The sequence below is a fragment of the Mastigoproctus giganteus genome, chromosome 1, assembly GCF_048544385.1.
Source record: "Mastigoproctus giganteus isolate SK-2022 chromosome 1, ASM4854438v1, whole genome shotgun sequence".
Taxonomy (NCBI): Eukaryota; Metazoa; Arthropoda; class Arachnida; order Uropygi; family Thelyphonidae; genus Mastigoproctus; species Mastigoproctus giganteus.
The window spans coordinates 135,648,157-135,663,065 of NC_143575.1; the positions used below are offsets into that span (position 1 = coordinate 135,648,157).

At 36.0% G+C, this 14,909-nt stretch overlaps 1 protein-coding gene across 2 annotated transcripts in view; it reads right to left on the reverse strand.

The window, feature by feature from the left end:
* Col4a1 (Collagen type IV alpha 1) overlaps window positions 1–14,909 on the reverse strand; it is a 1,206,096-nt gene that overhangs the window by 530,104 nt on the left and 661,083 nt on the right. For both annotated transcript variants that reach the window (XM_090374514.1, XM_090374509.1), the window contains exon 20: window positions 4,841–4,931. In XM_090374514.1, the coding sequence (XP_090230640.1) occupies window positions 4,841–4,931 (91 nt within the window). The remainder of the gene's footprint in view (window positions 1–4,840; window positions 4,932–14,909) is intronic.

The window sequence follows — 14,909 nt, forward strand, 5'->3', positions numbered from 1 at the left end:
ATGATAGCACATTGCATTGACTTTCCATTTTGAGAAGCATTGCCTTGCTCAATCAGCTTCAACTTTTCGAATATCCGTGACCAATTCCTTAAATGCCGATTTCCAGTGGGGCAAAGACAGCTTAGTTGATTTCAATCCTTCTAAAACTCAGTCTTGTCTTATATCTTGCAAAAAGGATTCTTCTGCTTCTATGCTTACATTTGATGATATTCCGATTTCTAGGCAAGTTGATATATCTGGTTTGGGGATTACCCTGACTTCTAATCTCTCTTGGCACAAGCACATTACAAATATTGCTTCCTCTGCATCTAAAAAACTTGGTTTTCTCTTTTGCTCTCAGCGTTACTTTTCTTCCAAACAGCTATTCACTATGTACAAATCACAAATCTGCCCTACCATGGGATATTGTTCCTACATCTTGGGCAGTGCCCCCAAAACCTCTCTCAGGCTTCTAGATTCCATTCAGAAGAGGGCAGTTAGGTTAATCAATGACTCCTCTCTAACAGAGTCTCTCCACTCTCTGTCTCATAGATGTACTGTTTCTGCTGCATGTCTTTTCTACAAATACTTCAATGGGCACTGTTCTTCTGAATTGGCTTCTATAATTCCTGCTCTCTCTTTCAAAACATGTGCTGTCACCAGCCAACTTCCATTTACTGTTCAACTTCAAACTCAAAGACCCAACTTTTCATCTTCCTCATTTATTCATTCAACTGCTGTTTTCTGGAACAACCTTCCTTCACACGTATTTCCTGAACATTACAGTCTACAGAAGTTGAAGTCTAATGTCAACAAATACCTTCTTTCATCTTCACAACCACCAACCCAAGCATGGTACTAAGTACTATAGGTTCTAATACCTCTCGTGTTTGGGGTTTTCATAAAAAAAATAAAAATAAAAAAAAAAAAACAAAAAAAAAAAAAAACATGTATAAACAATTTTACTGTAAGTATTATTACTAGTAGAGGAAAATGACAAAAGAAAGCAAGCTTATAGAAAATCACAAAAAACACCAAAAAAAAAACTGCATTTTCCAACATCAACTGTCCCTCCATTCCAATAGTTTGTTTAATTCTTCCTTGAATTTATTCAAACTACCCAATTCCACACCAGCAAAGTCTGTTCCAACAATCAACTACCAATGAACTGAAGACAAACTTCAGCACATCTATCAACCATCCTTCCTCAATTTCAATTTACACCACTCGTGTGTAATCTGAGCAAGAAGAATGCCATCAGCATTGAGCTTGCTCAATCCATTCAAAGCATTAAACACTTCAATCAGATCACATCAGAGATGCTGTTTGTTTGTTGTTCTTTGGTTTTTAGGAGCATTAGCAACTAAGGTCATGGTCATTCCATGACTTTTCCACATCCTCCGTATTTGGTAGTCACGGGCTCGAACCCTGGTCTGATCAAGAAGCGTGTGTTATGCACTGCTGCTTCTGCCCACCTGGCTATGGAGGCGCCACAGATGCCTAGTCCCAGATGCTGCAATTTGCAGAATTGAAAACATAACTCATGCCATTAGATTTTTTTGGTAAGAGCACCCATTATTCCTCTCACCAGTTTCATTGCCCTTCTCTGCACCTGTTCCAGGAGATTCACATTCTTCCTAAAATAGGTATTAGTGTTAGTATTGGCAAGCAATGCAAGGAAGCAAAATTATATAGCATTGGACAAAAATAAAAAAAAGCACTAACCAGTTCATCTGTCCATCCCTTCTTAGATTGATTATTTATTCCAAACAATCAATTACTCTCTGTCTGAAAGCAAATTCTCACACGTATATCCTGAATTCATCCTTTCTCAAATTAAATGCATGCCCCCTTATGTGTTTTCTCTTTGCAAGAATAAGTATGCCATCAGCATTTAGTTTACTCAACCCATTCAAAGTGTCACACAGTTTAGATTTCCTCTTACATGCCTAGTTTCCTGATGCCACAATTTGCAGGAATGAAGCTTTTTGCGGTAAGAGAATCCTTTTGCTCTCCCTCAAAAATCTTGTTACACTTCTTTGCATCCATTTCAGCAGCTCCACATCTTAATTAGAGGTTTTCAGACCTGTATGCAGTACTCATGATGCAGCCTAACCATGGCCTTATACAATGAGATTATGTTTGTAGTTGTTTTTTGGTTTTTAGGAGCATTAGCAACTGAGGCCATATTGCTCCGGGGATATGTGGTGGTTATTCCCTGACCTTTCCGCATCCTCCGTATTCAGTGGTCATGGGCTCGAACCCCAGTCTAATCAAGAAGCATGTGCTATGCACTGCTGCTCCTGCCCACCTGGCTACAGAGGCACCCACAATGAGATTATAACTTCCTTATCCTGCTTGCAATGTTCCTGTGTATCATCAACAGTACCCTATGAACTGGTCTAGCTTCCTGCTTAAACTGCTTGGGAATACTTGATGGCTGACTGTACAATTATCTTCCCCCCCCCCCAATGTATTTTTCGTTCTCCACCAACCTTGAGTGTAGTACCACCTAAATGGTATGCAATTCTGGAATTCTGTACCCACATGCAGTACCTTGCATCTGTCAATGTTAATCCTCAACTGTCTTCTCAGCTAACCTACCTAATTTTTCTAGGTCTAGATACGGCAGTATGTATTGATGCTCGCATTAATACAATCAGCTTGATGTGCCAAAATCAATATTGTTAACAAACACTAAAACACAGTAAAAGGTACAGCAGTAAAACTTGAGGGACTACACTAATAACATTATTCCAAGAAGAGCCCACTGATTACCACAGGTAACTTTTGCCACTCAATCATCTCTTTATTCATAGCTGTAATTTGCTCCTAATGTCACACTGCTCTAAATTATGCAGCATTCTTTCAGGTGGAACAGTGTCAAGATCTTAAAATCTAAGTATATGATGAGAAAATTATATTTTGCATCCATTTCTTCTGTTACTGCATCATAGGAGCTAATCAAATTGGTAAGACAGGATCTCTCATTAACAAATCAATGCTATGAGTGTAATATAAATTTATTCCTTTCAAGACAGTCCTGCATTATTTCTTTAACCATAGACTCCACTGACTTTCCCTGGAACAGAAATTAAGCTTACAAGTCTGTAATTACTCCCTTGACATTCTAATCCCCCTTTGTGAATAGGGAAGACTTTTGGATATCTCCAATCTATAGTAACCTCCCCTAAACTCAATGATACTCTCAAAATGATGGCTAAACATTTACTTGCCCCTTCTGGTGCTTCTTTTAATATAATTGGATTGATGCATTTAACCCCAGGTTCCTTATTTACTTTTAGCATCAACAACTTTTCCTCCACTTTCTGCCTATTTATCAAAAATCACTAGCTTCCAGTTAGAATCTGATATACTTCTAACATCCCTAAAAATGTCTTCATGTTGAATTTAGATGGAAAATATTTAATTTGTTGTCAACAACCTGAAGAGGATCATTAACGTGATACTATTCATATCCAGTGGACCAAAGTGATTCTTCCCTTTCGTTATGGTGTAAATTAATTGGATATTTTTTCTTTCTTTCATCCTTGGTTTTTTGTTTTGTAAAAAATGTATCTATTACACATAGAAATATGGATATCCTGAAATAACCAACAGTGCACAAGATACTAATCATATTTAAGTTGCCTGAGTGGGTAAAAAAAAAAATTAAACTTTGAAAAGTGAAGAAAATATTTAAGGATAGCTTCAAATCTACTGATGCTGCAGTAATCCTCTGAAATATTCAACTAATGATTAAAACAAAAAAGATTTTTGAGAAAATTTTCTGAAAAAAACTTTAGTCATGATTATCAGGTACATCCATGGTATAGTAGTGAGTCAATTTTGCCTCTACTATGGTTCGACTAATGAACTATGTATATTAATGAGCATGGAACAAAAGGCTCGACTCACTTGTTTAAACTGTTTTGTTTATTTTATCAGCATCTATACAACCTTGAAATATGGAAAAATACAATGCCCAAAGTTGTTTCTTTCTAAAAAGAATGTTTTCAGGAGCTCACGTTTTTCTGTTTGAACAGAAATTTTGTGAGGCGTGATATCGTGAGCAGAAGAGCACATTTCTGGAGGTCACTACCATAAAGCAATAAAAACAACTTGCAGTTCCCAGGCTTTTCAGTTTCAGTTTATTGGGCTTTTCAGTTAGTGCAATCTAATTATAAACAGGTAGTAAACTCGATCTTCCTGCATTTGTGATAATACCAACAGCTGGAATTCTGTGGGTTTTTACATTATTAAGGTGAAATGTGTTTCCCCTTCTATGAAATCTTCAATCATATAAAAAACATAAATAAATTTTCAGAATCTTCTCTTCATTTCTATTTTTTAAGCTTCGTAAACTTGTCTCACTTCTGCAATTTATGCATCACGTATTTGTTGTAATTGATTGCTTATCTTTTTTACTGTTTTAAATTTTACAAAAAAAAAAAAAAAAAAAAAAGGAAAGAAAGAAAATGTCAGTGAACAGAAATATCAATCAAATAAAGTTCATATCTTGTTATCAATCAAATAAAGTTCATATTTTAGTTCTTTAAACCTATGTTTGTAATTTTATTGGGTTTCTAACTTTTTTTAGTGTTTTACTTACTAGACTGAATATTTTTTTGAGTGCTCTGCCCCATCCCTATTTTTCCCATAAGCCCTGCTGTTTTTAATGCGAGAAATATCATAATGCGGAGATTTTTAGGAACACATGTACTGCATTAAAGCAGAACTGACTGTAATTACATTATGTTAAAAAAAAAATCAATAAAATTAATAATTAAGAGTACATTCAGTTGGTTACTGTAGGTACTCTTATTCAACTATAACAAACGTGTTATAAGATATTATCAACCTGGTTGTCCTAAGATTATATTAGGTGGAATGACAGCAGGTTCTCCTTTCTGGCCCCTTTGTCCATCCTGTCCTGGAATTCCTGGTCTTCCCTGTAAAATAAAAAATAAAGTTTTCTAAGTTAAATATAAATTAAGAAATAAATGCATGATTAATTTGGTCTCATTACTAGTAAATTTTCTATCAAAGAAAGTTTCCCTTTTTTTTCTTTTTTTTTTTATGGGAAATGCATTATCACTTCATAATATGAACACACTTTACTGGAAAATAAGAGAAATAAAATTGTTTATGAGAAAACATGAGTCCTTTTGCAAGTGCTGCCAATAAAAATGGCTACCTAAGTATGGGATAGCACTGCATTAAAATTAATAGGTATCAGAGTAGGGTCATTAAACTGCTCTCTCAAAATAATACAGAATGTATATAAAAGCACAGAGGTCCCATTTTGGGGAGACGACAACAATATGAATAGCAGGAATTCAACTAGTTTTCCAAATATGTTCACATTGCAGCTATTCATTCTTACACTGTACTAAATTTTAATGAATATTTTGGATAGTACCAATCCTAAGCAAAAATATATATTCTTTCTCTACTTCTTATTTCTTTAAAACTTTTTATACATGTATTTATATATGTACATATACTCAGTGATCACTGAATTGTAACCATTCTATCTGTAATAGACAATGCCACATAGCACACAGTATAAAAAGCCATACAGCTTCATACTCTACAGCAGTGAAAACTTGAATCTGGTCATGCAAGTAAAAGTGATAAAGTAGTAATTATGGGATGTAGTAAAAATATCACAGAGTTTCAAAAGGACATGATTGTAGGGGCTTGTGCATGGGTGATTTCATATTGCAAACAGCATAGTGTGCTCACAGTCCACTTAACCACAGTGGACTGTGAGCACACCTTGTCAGTTGCTCACAGTCCACTGTGGTTAAGAATGTGTCAAACTGCCTCCCATCGACAGAACTTAAAGGATTACACAAAGTGGATATTCGTGGTAAGAAAAGGGTGCAATTCATCATATGAACTCAATGGCAGGCCACTGTGTAACAAATGACAACACAATGCAAGAACAATATCCAAAATGGCAATGTGCTACATACTCAGATGTATGGGGTTCCACAGCAGACGACCCAAGAGACACCCTCTGCTCACTGCTGATCATCAACGGCAAATGCCATGGTGTCAACAACATGCTAGTTGGACACTAGAGGAGTGGAAATGAGTGTACTGGTTGGAGTCCAAATACCTGTGCAACCTGTCGATGGACATCTTTGTGTGTGGCACAAGCAACACAAGTCCATGGACCCATCATGCATGGTTCCCACTATCCAGTCAGGTGGCAGTGGTTGCTTAATATGAGGTATGTTTTGCTGGCAAGAACTAAGAACTCTGGTACATAGGGACCAATGTTTAATTGGTGAGGTCTACCGGCATCTCTTAGGAGGCCATGTGCATTCTGCCATGTTGCATTTTTTCCCGGACAGACAAGGGATCATTCAAGATGCTGTGTCATCAGAGCCAGCACTGTGCTGGGAAGATATTACCCATCTTGATTGACCTCTAAATTCGCCAGATGTCAATCCAATTGAACGTCTATAGGATGTTTTGGAACTGGAAGTGAAGTATACAGACATGCAACTGTCACCTATCCCGAAACTGTGGAAAGCCTTGCAGTCAGCATGGCTGCAGATCCCTATGGACATCTTCAGGCATCTGGTGGAGTCAATGCCCAGGCGAATAGCAGCTGTTATCCATGTAAACTGAAACCAACACCGTATTAGGTAGGTGGTCATAATTCAGTGATCACTGAGTGTATGTGTGTACACATCTTTTTTTTTTTAATGGAAAGTCCAAACACACAATATATTAGAACCTAAAGAGCATTAGTAATAAGTATGAGTTGAATGTTAGGTTAAGAAGATAGATGATACTTACAAACACTGGACTTGAATTTTCAGTAAATAAATAAGAAGGAAAGTTGCTTAGGGCAGTGGATGAACATTGACTAGTTGAGGCATGTATTCAGGTACGTTTGGAATATAGAAGTGGAATTATAGATGACAATTCAATAGAACAGTGCCCATGGAAATATCTGCAGAAAAAAAGCATACAGCAGAAACTGAATATCTATGTGACAGAGATGCTCGGGAGGGGGGGGGGGAGAGAGAGAGAGAGAGAGAGAGAGAGAGAGAGAGAGAGAGGTTAGAATTGGATCATTAATCTAGGAGCCTGAGAAAGATTTAGGTGGGAGCAGCCCAGATGTAGGAACAATATTCCACGGTGGAACAGATTTGAGAGTTGTATAGAATCAATAGCTGCTTAGAGGAAAAGCAACACTCACACCAAATAAAGAAAACCCAGTTTTTCAATGAAGAGGAAGCAATATTTCTAATATCCTTGGGCCAAGAGAGAAAGAGAGGAAAGATTAGAAGTTGGGGTAATCCACAATAAAAAAATTTGATCGAGTTTAGAAATCTGAGCATTATTGAAGATAAGTATGGGGGAGACAGGTTTTGTTTTAAAAGAAATAACACAGGACTGAGATTCAGAAGTTTTTCATCAAAAAATAAACTAAACCAACAACAAACTAAACTAAAACAACAAAACACCACAATAAATATTTTACAAGTTAAGTAATGAAAGCATTATGCTACACATCATCAGGTATGTTCAAATGATGACCTGCATTACATTACATATCAAGCCTGTTTGAATCACTACTTACACGGCATTACATATGGAGGGGGGGCAGATGGATAAATTCAATAGTATACATTTCTTAGGAGAGAAACAACTTTTGCTATACACATACACCTTAACACATACCGCTGCTAAACTAACAAAACAAGATAGAAAAAATTTTCTCAACTGGACTTCGATATTCAGGACAATCCATTTATTCTTAGAGCACCAATTAAGATGTGATAATAAAACACTGAGAACATATGTTTAAAAAAAAAAATTACGAAAATCTTTATTTACATGCACATATGATAAATTATAATAGAATATTATTAAACAACAGGCTTGATCAAGGATTTGCCAGCTTTAATTCTGCAGTGGGGCAGGTAATAAATGAATACTTGAAAAATGAAACAGACTATATACATATGTTGGTATAACATAAAAATCAGCAAGCTATGAGAAATGAACTGCTACCCTTCTCTGTTTCTTCCAGAATACAGTTACTGATGATATACCTTAATAGGTGTATAATATGATTAATGATGTTAATCATTCATTCTCATAGGTTTAGTAGCAGAAAAAAAGTAAGTACTTTTTTTATTGGTGGAATTTTGCTTCAACTTTTATCCACATCTTTTCACACTGAAGTAATAGCAGTGTGATTTTACAATATCTGTAAAATTGTGCAGATAAAGATTTATGATCAAAAAATATGCACATATTGATTTAAGTTAAAACTGAAATAGCTTTTGTTTATTCCTATTCTATTTCATAGAAAGTAAAAATAACATCAATATTTGTTATTGATTATAATGGAGATGAAGTTAATCTCGTGGCATGACACCGAAATGTACAGTTTTTGAAATATCAGATCTCCTCTTAGGTACCCAAGTTTCCAGCCTTCAATTTGCAGAAGAAGCCTTTCTTGATAAGAGAACTCGGCGAAGGCAAAGAAAGCCCCAACAAGAAGCACGCAAAAGTTTGATGAAATTTACCGGTAAAAGTACTTTGCCATAACAGCATTTGTATTGTTGCTCGCTCAGTAAACATACAGTGGGTGTTATCGGTCAGGAGTAGAAATTGAATCCCATGGGAGATTGAAACCCTCCTGAAGTGGAGGGGTAACCTGACCTTTTTTATTTAGAATGCTAGTGATTCTAAAGAAAAAATGTGGACTGGTGGATAAATTGTTTATTAAGAAAAAAAAAGGCAAAGGTAAAGGAAGTCCACAAGAGAAGCAAGGCAAACTTCAAAAAGGTTTACTTGTGAAACTATGTTACGAACATTTTTACAATGCCAGAACTTCCAATGACTCTGTTCGTGATTCAATTAGTTTATTCAATTAGTGATTCTAAAGAAAAAAAAGGTCAGGTTACCCCACCCCCACTTCGGGAGGGTTTCAAGCTCCCGTGGGACAACTTCTACTCCAGACTGATGACACCCACTGTCTGTTTACCAAGCGAGCAACAATACAAACGCCATTATGGCAAAGTACTTTTACCAGTAAATTTCATCGAACTTTTGCATGCTTCTCATGTGGGGCTTTCTTTACCTTAGCCGAGAACTCTTTTGTTCCCCCTCACTAATCTTGTTCCTCTTCTCCTATCCATTCAAGCATATCCACATCCATTCTAAAATGCTGCTTCCAAACTGTCATATTCTCCAATCAGACTGGGCAGACAAAATTACCTATTAACAAATCCATGCTGTGATTACAGTTGCAACTTCATATCCTGTATAGCGTGGGTCCGGGTGATATAGCCACTGACTTCATTATTTGGCCTAGAATAGAAGTCAAATTAACAAATCCGTTATTACTCATGTCATGCTTTTATCGCACTTTGGGAAACAGAGATACACTTACACATCTCCAGTCAACAGGGATCTTCCCTGAATCCAACAATACTCTCACATTGATGGCTAAAGGTTTGCTTCACTCCTTTGCTGACTTCCTTAAGATAAATGGATATATCCACTGAGCCTTTGTTACATTTACCTTCAACAATTTCTCTTCCAATTTTCCTCTCAGTTATCACAAAATTATTTTGATCACTGTTAGAACTGCATAAACTTCTGGACTTGCATCTCACCCCCACCCCTAAAATATTCCTCATGTGTAAATGAAGAGCAAAATACCTCTTCAGTCTATCAGCAACCAGAGCAAGTTCATCAACCAGTTAAAACTATATATATATATATATATATATATATATAGGCTGATCTCAATTAACCCAATTAATTCGTTCCCCCCGAGCGCATCACGAAAAATGGAAACGTGTTAATCAAATATAATAATCAATAGGAAAAATTATAATTGGTCCTTGACCTTCAGGAATGTCCATAAAGAATTTTAAAAATACCTTTTAAATAACTTTTTAACTGTATACCATGTAAAAGATAATGAAAATAATTATTGAATAAATGTTTTTTACATAAAACAGCAGTTCCAAAACTGTGCGCTGCAGAATATTTTAAATTTTGAGAGAAACACAGCGATACTCGACATCTGATGGACACTGTGTGAACTACTAGCTCGAGGTAGTTCAGAGTTTCAACATTTCTTATTAAGTTGTTTGGACCTAACTACTTAATAAATGGAACTGTTAGGTATTTCTTTTGGTCTAGGTGCTCCACAAAAAAATTACTGAGACGCTAAGGGCACTGTGAAACAAGAAAGTTTGGGAACCTCTGACATAAAATACACAATGAAGAAACAATTTGTTACAGAAATATTTGAAGAGAGTCGACTTTCCTCTTTTCATCAATCAATTTCCAATAGTCGACAACAATCTTCTCTGGGCCCAGGCAAAATAAATATCGCAGAGAACCTCAAACCTTTTGTTTGAGGTTCTCTGCATTATGAAAGATTTCATCTAGTTATTTTACCGTTATCATCATTTTCATCTGGCTCATTTAAAAATTAGAATTTTTGCATTTAAAAATTAGAATTTTTAAATGCAAGTCTGCATTGACTTTATTGGTGGGAGACAAACAAGTAACACGTCTTCTTCCAATGCGTGGTAAGCTTACGCGAGATTCAAATCTTTTTCAACTATCACATAAAAAAAAAAAAAAAAAAGATCGCATTAACTGGAATTTTGCGTTCTGTAAAGTGAAAAGTGGTATAATTTTTTCAAATAGTGGTAACTGAAAAAACACATTAATCGAACTTGTGTTATGTGAGGCCTAGCTGTACCTGGTGGATCAATGTGATTCATTCCCTTCCTCTAAGTGTGTACATAAGCAAAGAGGTCTTTGCTGTTTTTCTTTGCATTCATTGCCAGAGACTTCTTGTAATCTTCCTTAGATTGGCTAACATCCTTTGTGAATTGATTGCACACTAGTTTAAAATTACCATAGCCTTCTGAAACACCTTATGTGTCCTGTATATTTTTCTTCTCTGCCAAGAGTTTCACCAGTCAATTTATGTCCACACCTTGAACAGTATCTCTCCTAGTTGGTATAAAAAGCCTTTTACCTTTTATGATTACTCCCACAAATTTTAGAATTTGATTACGGTAACATCATCTGTTGGTCCCATTGTGCAGAATTTAAATACTACCTGAGATCACTTTAGTCACTTTTAGAAAAGCAAAAGCCCTTCCCTCTTGATGGTACTTGAATCTTTAGGTAAATTCCACATCTTAAGAGGTCTAAGGTGCCACCTAAAGGGTCTTTTATCTGCAGATTCATAATACATGAAGCATTTATGCTGTTAATCAGATCTAAATTACTGCACTCTATTCTCGCTGGTGCAGTAAGCAGTTCCCTAATAAATTAAAGGACTGCTTATTACCACAGTCTTATTACTTTGAGAGTGACCAACCCACAAGTTCAGACAATATCTGGCAAGTTCAAATCCCCACGCCAATTTACTGGTGCACTCAACCTCTCTGTATGGTTGTTTGTTATACTCATCACAGTCATTAGGCTGATAACATACTCCTCTCATTTTTGTTTTCCCAGTGTTGTCACACCAAACTAACTCAAAATTGCACTGGCCATACATGTCAATTAGATGCCTTGCCATAGAGTTTATTTGCTTTTTAGCTAAGGCAGTTCATCCAGTGAAATCATGTCTGCAACATCCCTACAATATTCACATTTGGCGACTTAAGCAGTACTTCAAATTGAAGAAATCTGCATGTACACTAATGCTCTTATTATTAAAATACATGTAATTATATATGAGATTTACTCTTAGTAACCGAAAGACAGCCCTTGTATTTGCTTGTCCCTTGAAGATTAGAGCAGGCATTGTAATCTCCAACACCTTGCTTTTCAGGTGGCTGTACAGTCCAATAGAAGGAGTGTAAGAATCACTTCCAGCTCTGTTTGTGACTACAGTTAATCAATTAGTTAGTGCATATCCCCAAGCTAACAGTATTCTAACCCAACAAATAATATCTCATAGCATCAGTAAAATATCTTTATATTTTCTGATGCAGCCCTTCTATTTAAACATATCCAATCCACGTAAAAACAGTCTTTCCTCTTAATAAGCACAGAATGAGAAAAGATCTACCACATGAAACTCTCCAGTGCTGAATTAATTGAACAGGCTCTCCTACAGCATCTGGCCAAAATTTCAGACACTTTTGATTTAAATCCAAACTCAACTTTTTTCTCAACATTAAACTCACTGTGATTATTGGATAACCTTAGTTCTTCTATTCTTAATATCATAAAAATAGAACTAAGGTTTTGTGCCCAAAAAGGGCAACAGCTGCTTTATGTCATTAGCATATGATGCAAGAAAGCAAAGATTATAGAGTATCAGCAAAAAAAAAAAAAAAAAACCCTTCCCATTTCACCCAACTGGTCACTCCAAATGTTTGTCTAGTTAAGTCTTAAATTTTTTTAAGCTATCAACTACCCGCAGACTAAAGGCAAACTTCCGCACATCTATTCTACAACTGTCTTTCCTCTGAATCTATGCCCTGTCAAGTTCTTAATCTCAGCAAGTGGAAGAATCCCATCAGCATTGAGCCCATTCAAACCATTCATGGCCTTGTACATCTCAATCAAATCACCTCGCAGGTGCCTAGTCTCCAGATGCTGCAACTTACAGAATTTAAGCCTCTCCTGGTAAGAGAACCCCTTTTTTATTCTCAACCAATCCTGTTGCCCTTCTCTGTACTCATTCTAGCAACTCTACATCCTTCCTAAAATAAAGCCTCTAGATCTGTACGCAGTACTCAAGGTGGGGTCTGACCACTGCTTTATACAAAGGTATAATCACTTCCTTGTCTCTGCTAACAAAGTTCATATATATCATTGACAAAACTCCATGACCTGCTCTGGCAGCCTGTCTGCACTGGTCAGAGAACTTCATATCTGATTGCACAATTACCCCCAGGTCTTTTTCATTCTCCACCTCCCTGAGTGTAGTGAACGTACCCAGTTGGTACGTTTCTCTTGGGTTACTGCTACCCATATGCAGTACTTTACATTTGTCTACATTAAACTTCAGTTGCCGCTTCTCAGCCCATCTACTTAACTTTTCTAGATCCTGTTGCAGTAGCATACTGTCTATACTATCTATCATTAACAACCTTGCCAACCTTTGTATCATCTGAAAACTTGGACATTAAGCCCAATATACCTTCATCGATATCATTAATAAATACACAAAACAACAATGTGCCCAGCACCGAACCCTTGGGGACTCCACTAATAACATTAGTCTATGTAGAACAGTGTCCATTTATTACCACTCTCTGCCATCTCCCACTCAACCATCCCTTTATCTATTGCAGCAACTGGCCCTTAATGCCACACTGCTCCAATTTGTACAGCAGTCTTCCATGTGCAACAGTATCAAAAGCTTTCCTGAAATTCAAGTATAAGATATCAAAATTATTTTTTGCATCCAGTCATCAACAGGACAATGGTATGTCTACGACAGGCAGATAACTTCGTCCTATTCTACACATTCTAATAAATTAATGTAATCTTAATTTCCATATATTTATTAAAGAATAGAAAAAGAAAAATAAAGAAAACATAGTAAACATGTTGTGGCTACTGATGTTTCTTTAGGTTTTGAGAGCAGTTATCATTGCTCACCATATCATATGCCTTGAACTGGAAATGAAGTCCTTGAACTGGAAATGAAGTCCTTGAACTGGAAATGAAGTCCTTGAAAAGTTAGAGAATATAAAACTGGATATAGCAATCAACCGACTTTCAAAAACCAAGAGTTGTAGGCAGAAAAAAAATAGGTGGTTTTTGCCCAAACTGAAAAATTGTGGAAAACTGTTTTTTATGCCAATATTTGTTAAAGAAATTAAGAAGAAATTCACAATTTTAACAGTTTTACCATTTTTTGAGAAAAGAAAACAAGAGAGAAAAACAGTCTTTCTGCAAAAAGCAGAAAAAATCAATGGTACTAACTCTATTAACTTAAAATGGAGACAGGGTCACAAGGAAAGAAAGGAAATACAACTATGTGTTTCCTTAAAATAGAGTGGCACAGACACTGGGTTTTTTTTTTGGTTTTTTTGTTCTTCTTTTTTTTAATCCATAAGGTTTTCTTTGTTGTCACTTCTAGGAATTGGACTAAACTGATAATGCCATTTCTAGGAAACAAACTAACTGGAACTGCAATGATCTGATGTATCAAAAATTGGAACATCAACTGTAAAATTCCACTTGCTTGAAAAAACAGAAAGTGGAAAAAATATCATGCTGCATCTTTGGTTCTTTCATGCAATCTGTGAAAACCATAAAAGCTAACATAACTTAAGTAAAACTAAGACAATATTTCAGAAGCTAGAAAAAGATGGTCATTAATCTTCATTCGATAAAAAATCAGCAAAACTTTTTTTGGACAAATTACCTCTTGGTCCCACCACAACACATGTCGGATTAAAACTGCACCTTTGGAAGCAAGTGTTAGGCAAAATTTATTCAGAATGATGCACAAGAAAATAAACTGCTTATATTATTTGTAAATAAAGAATAACTTTTATTCCAAATGAAATTATTACATTAAGAAAGTAACAGATTACCTATTCATATTCAAATAAAAATTTTACTTAGATGTGTTTTTTATTAAGGGGGAAGGGGAAGAATCAGATTGGTCCACTTGATATCAATGGGTCAACTGTTGATGATCCTGCTCAGGTAGCTAACTAACTGAATGAATATTTTGCATCGACATTCACACATGAGGAGTTATTCAGCGAGGGGGAATGCCAGAGGTGTATTCAACTCTGGCAGTAAGCTAGATAATCTTGTAATAACTGAGAGTAAAGTGGAGGAGAAATTGTTGAAGATAAACACAAGAAAGGCACCTGGGGTGGATGGGATCTATCCAGTTATATTAAAGGAGGCAGCAAAGGAAGTAAGTAAACCCTTAG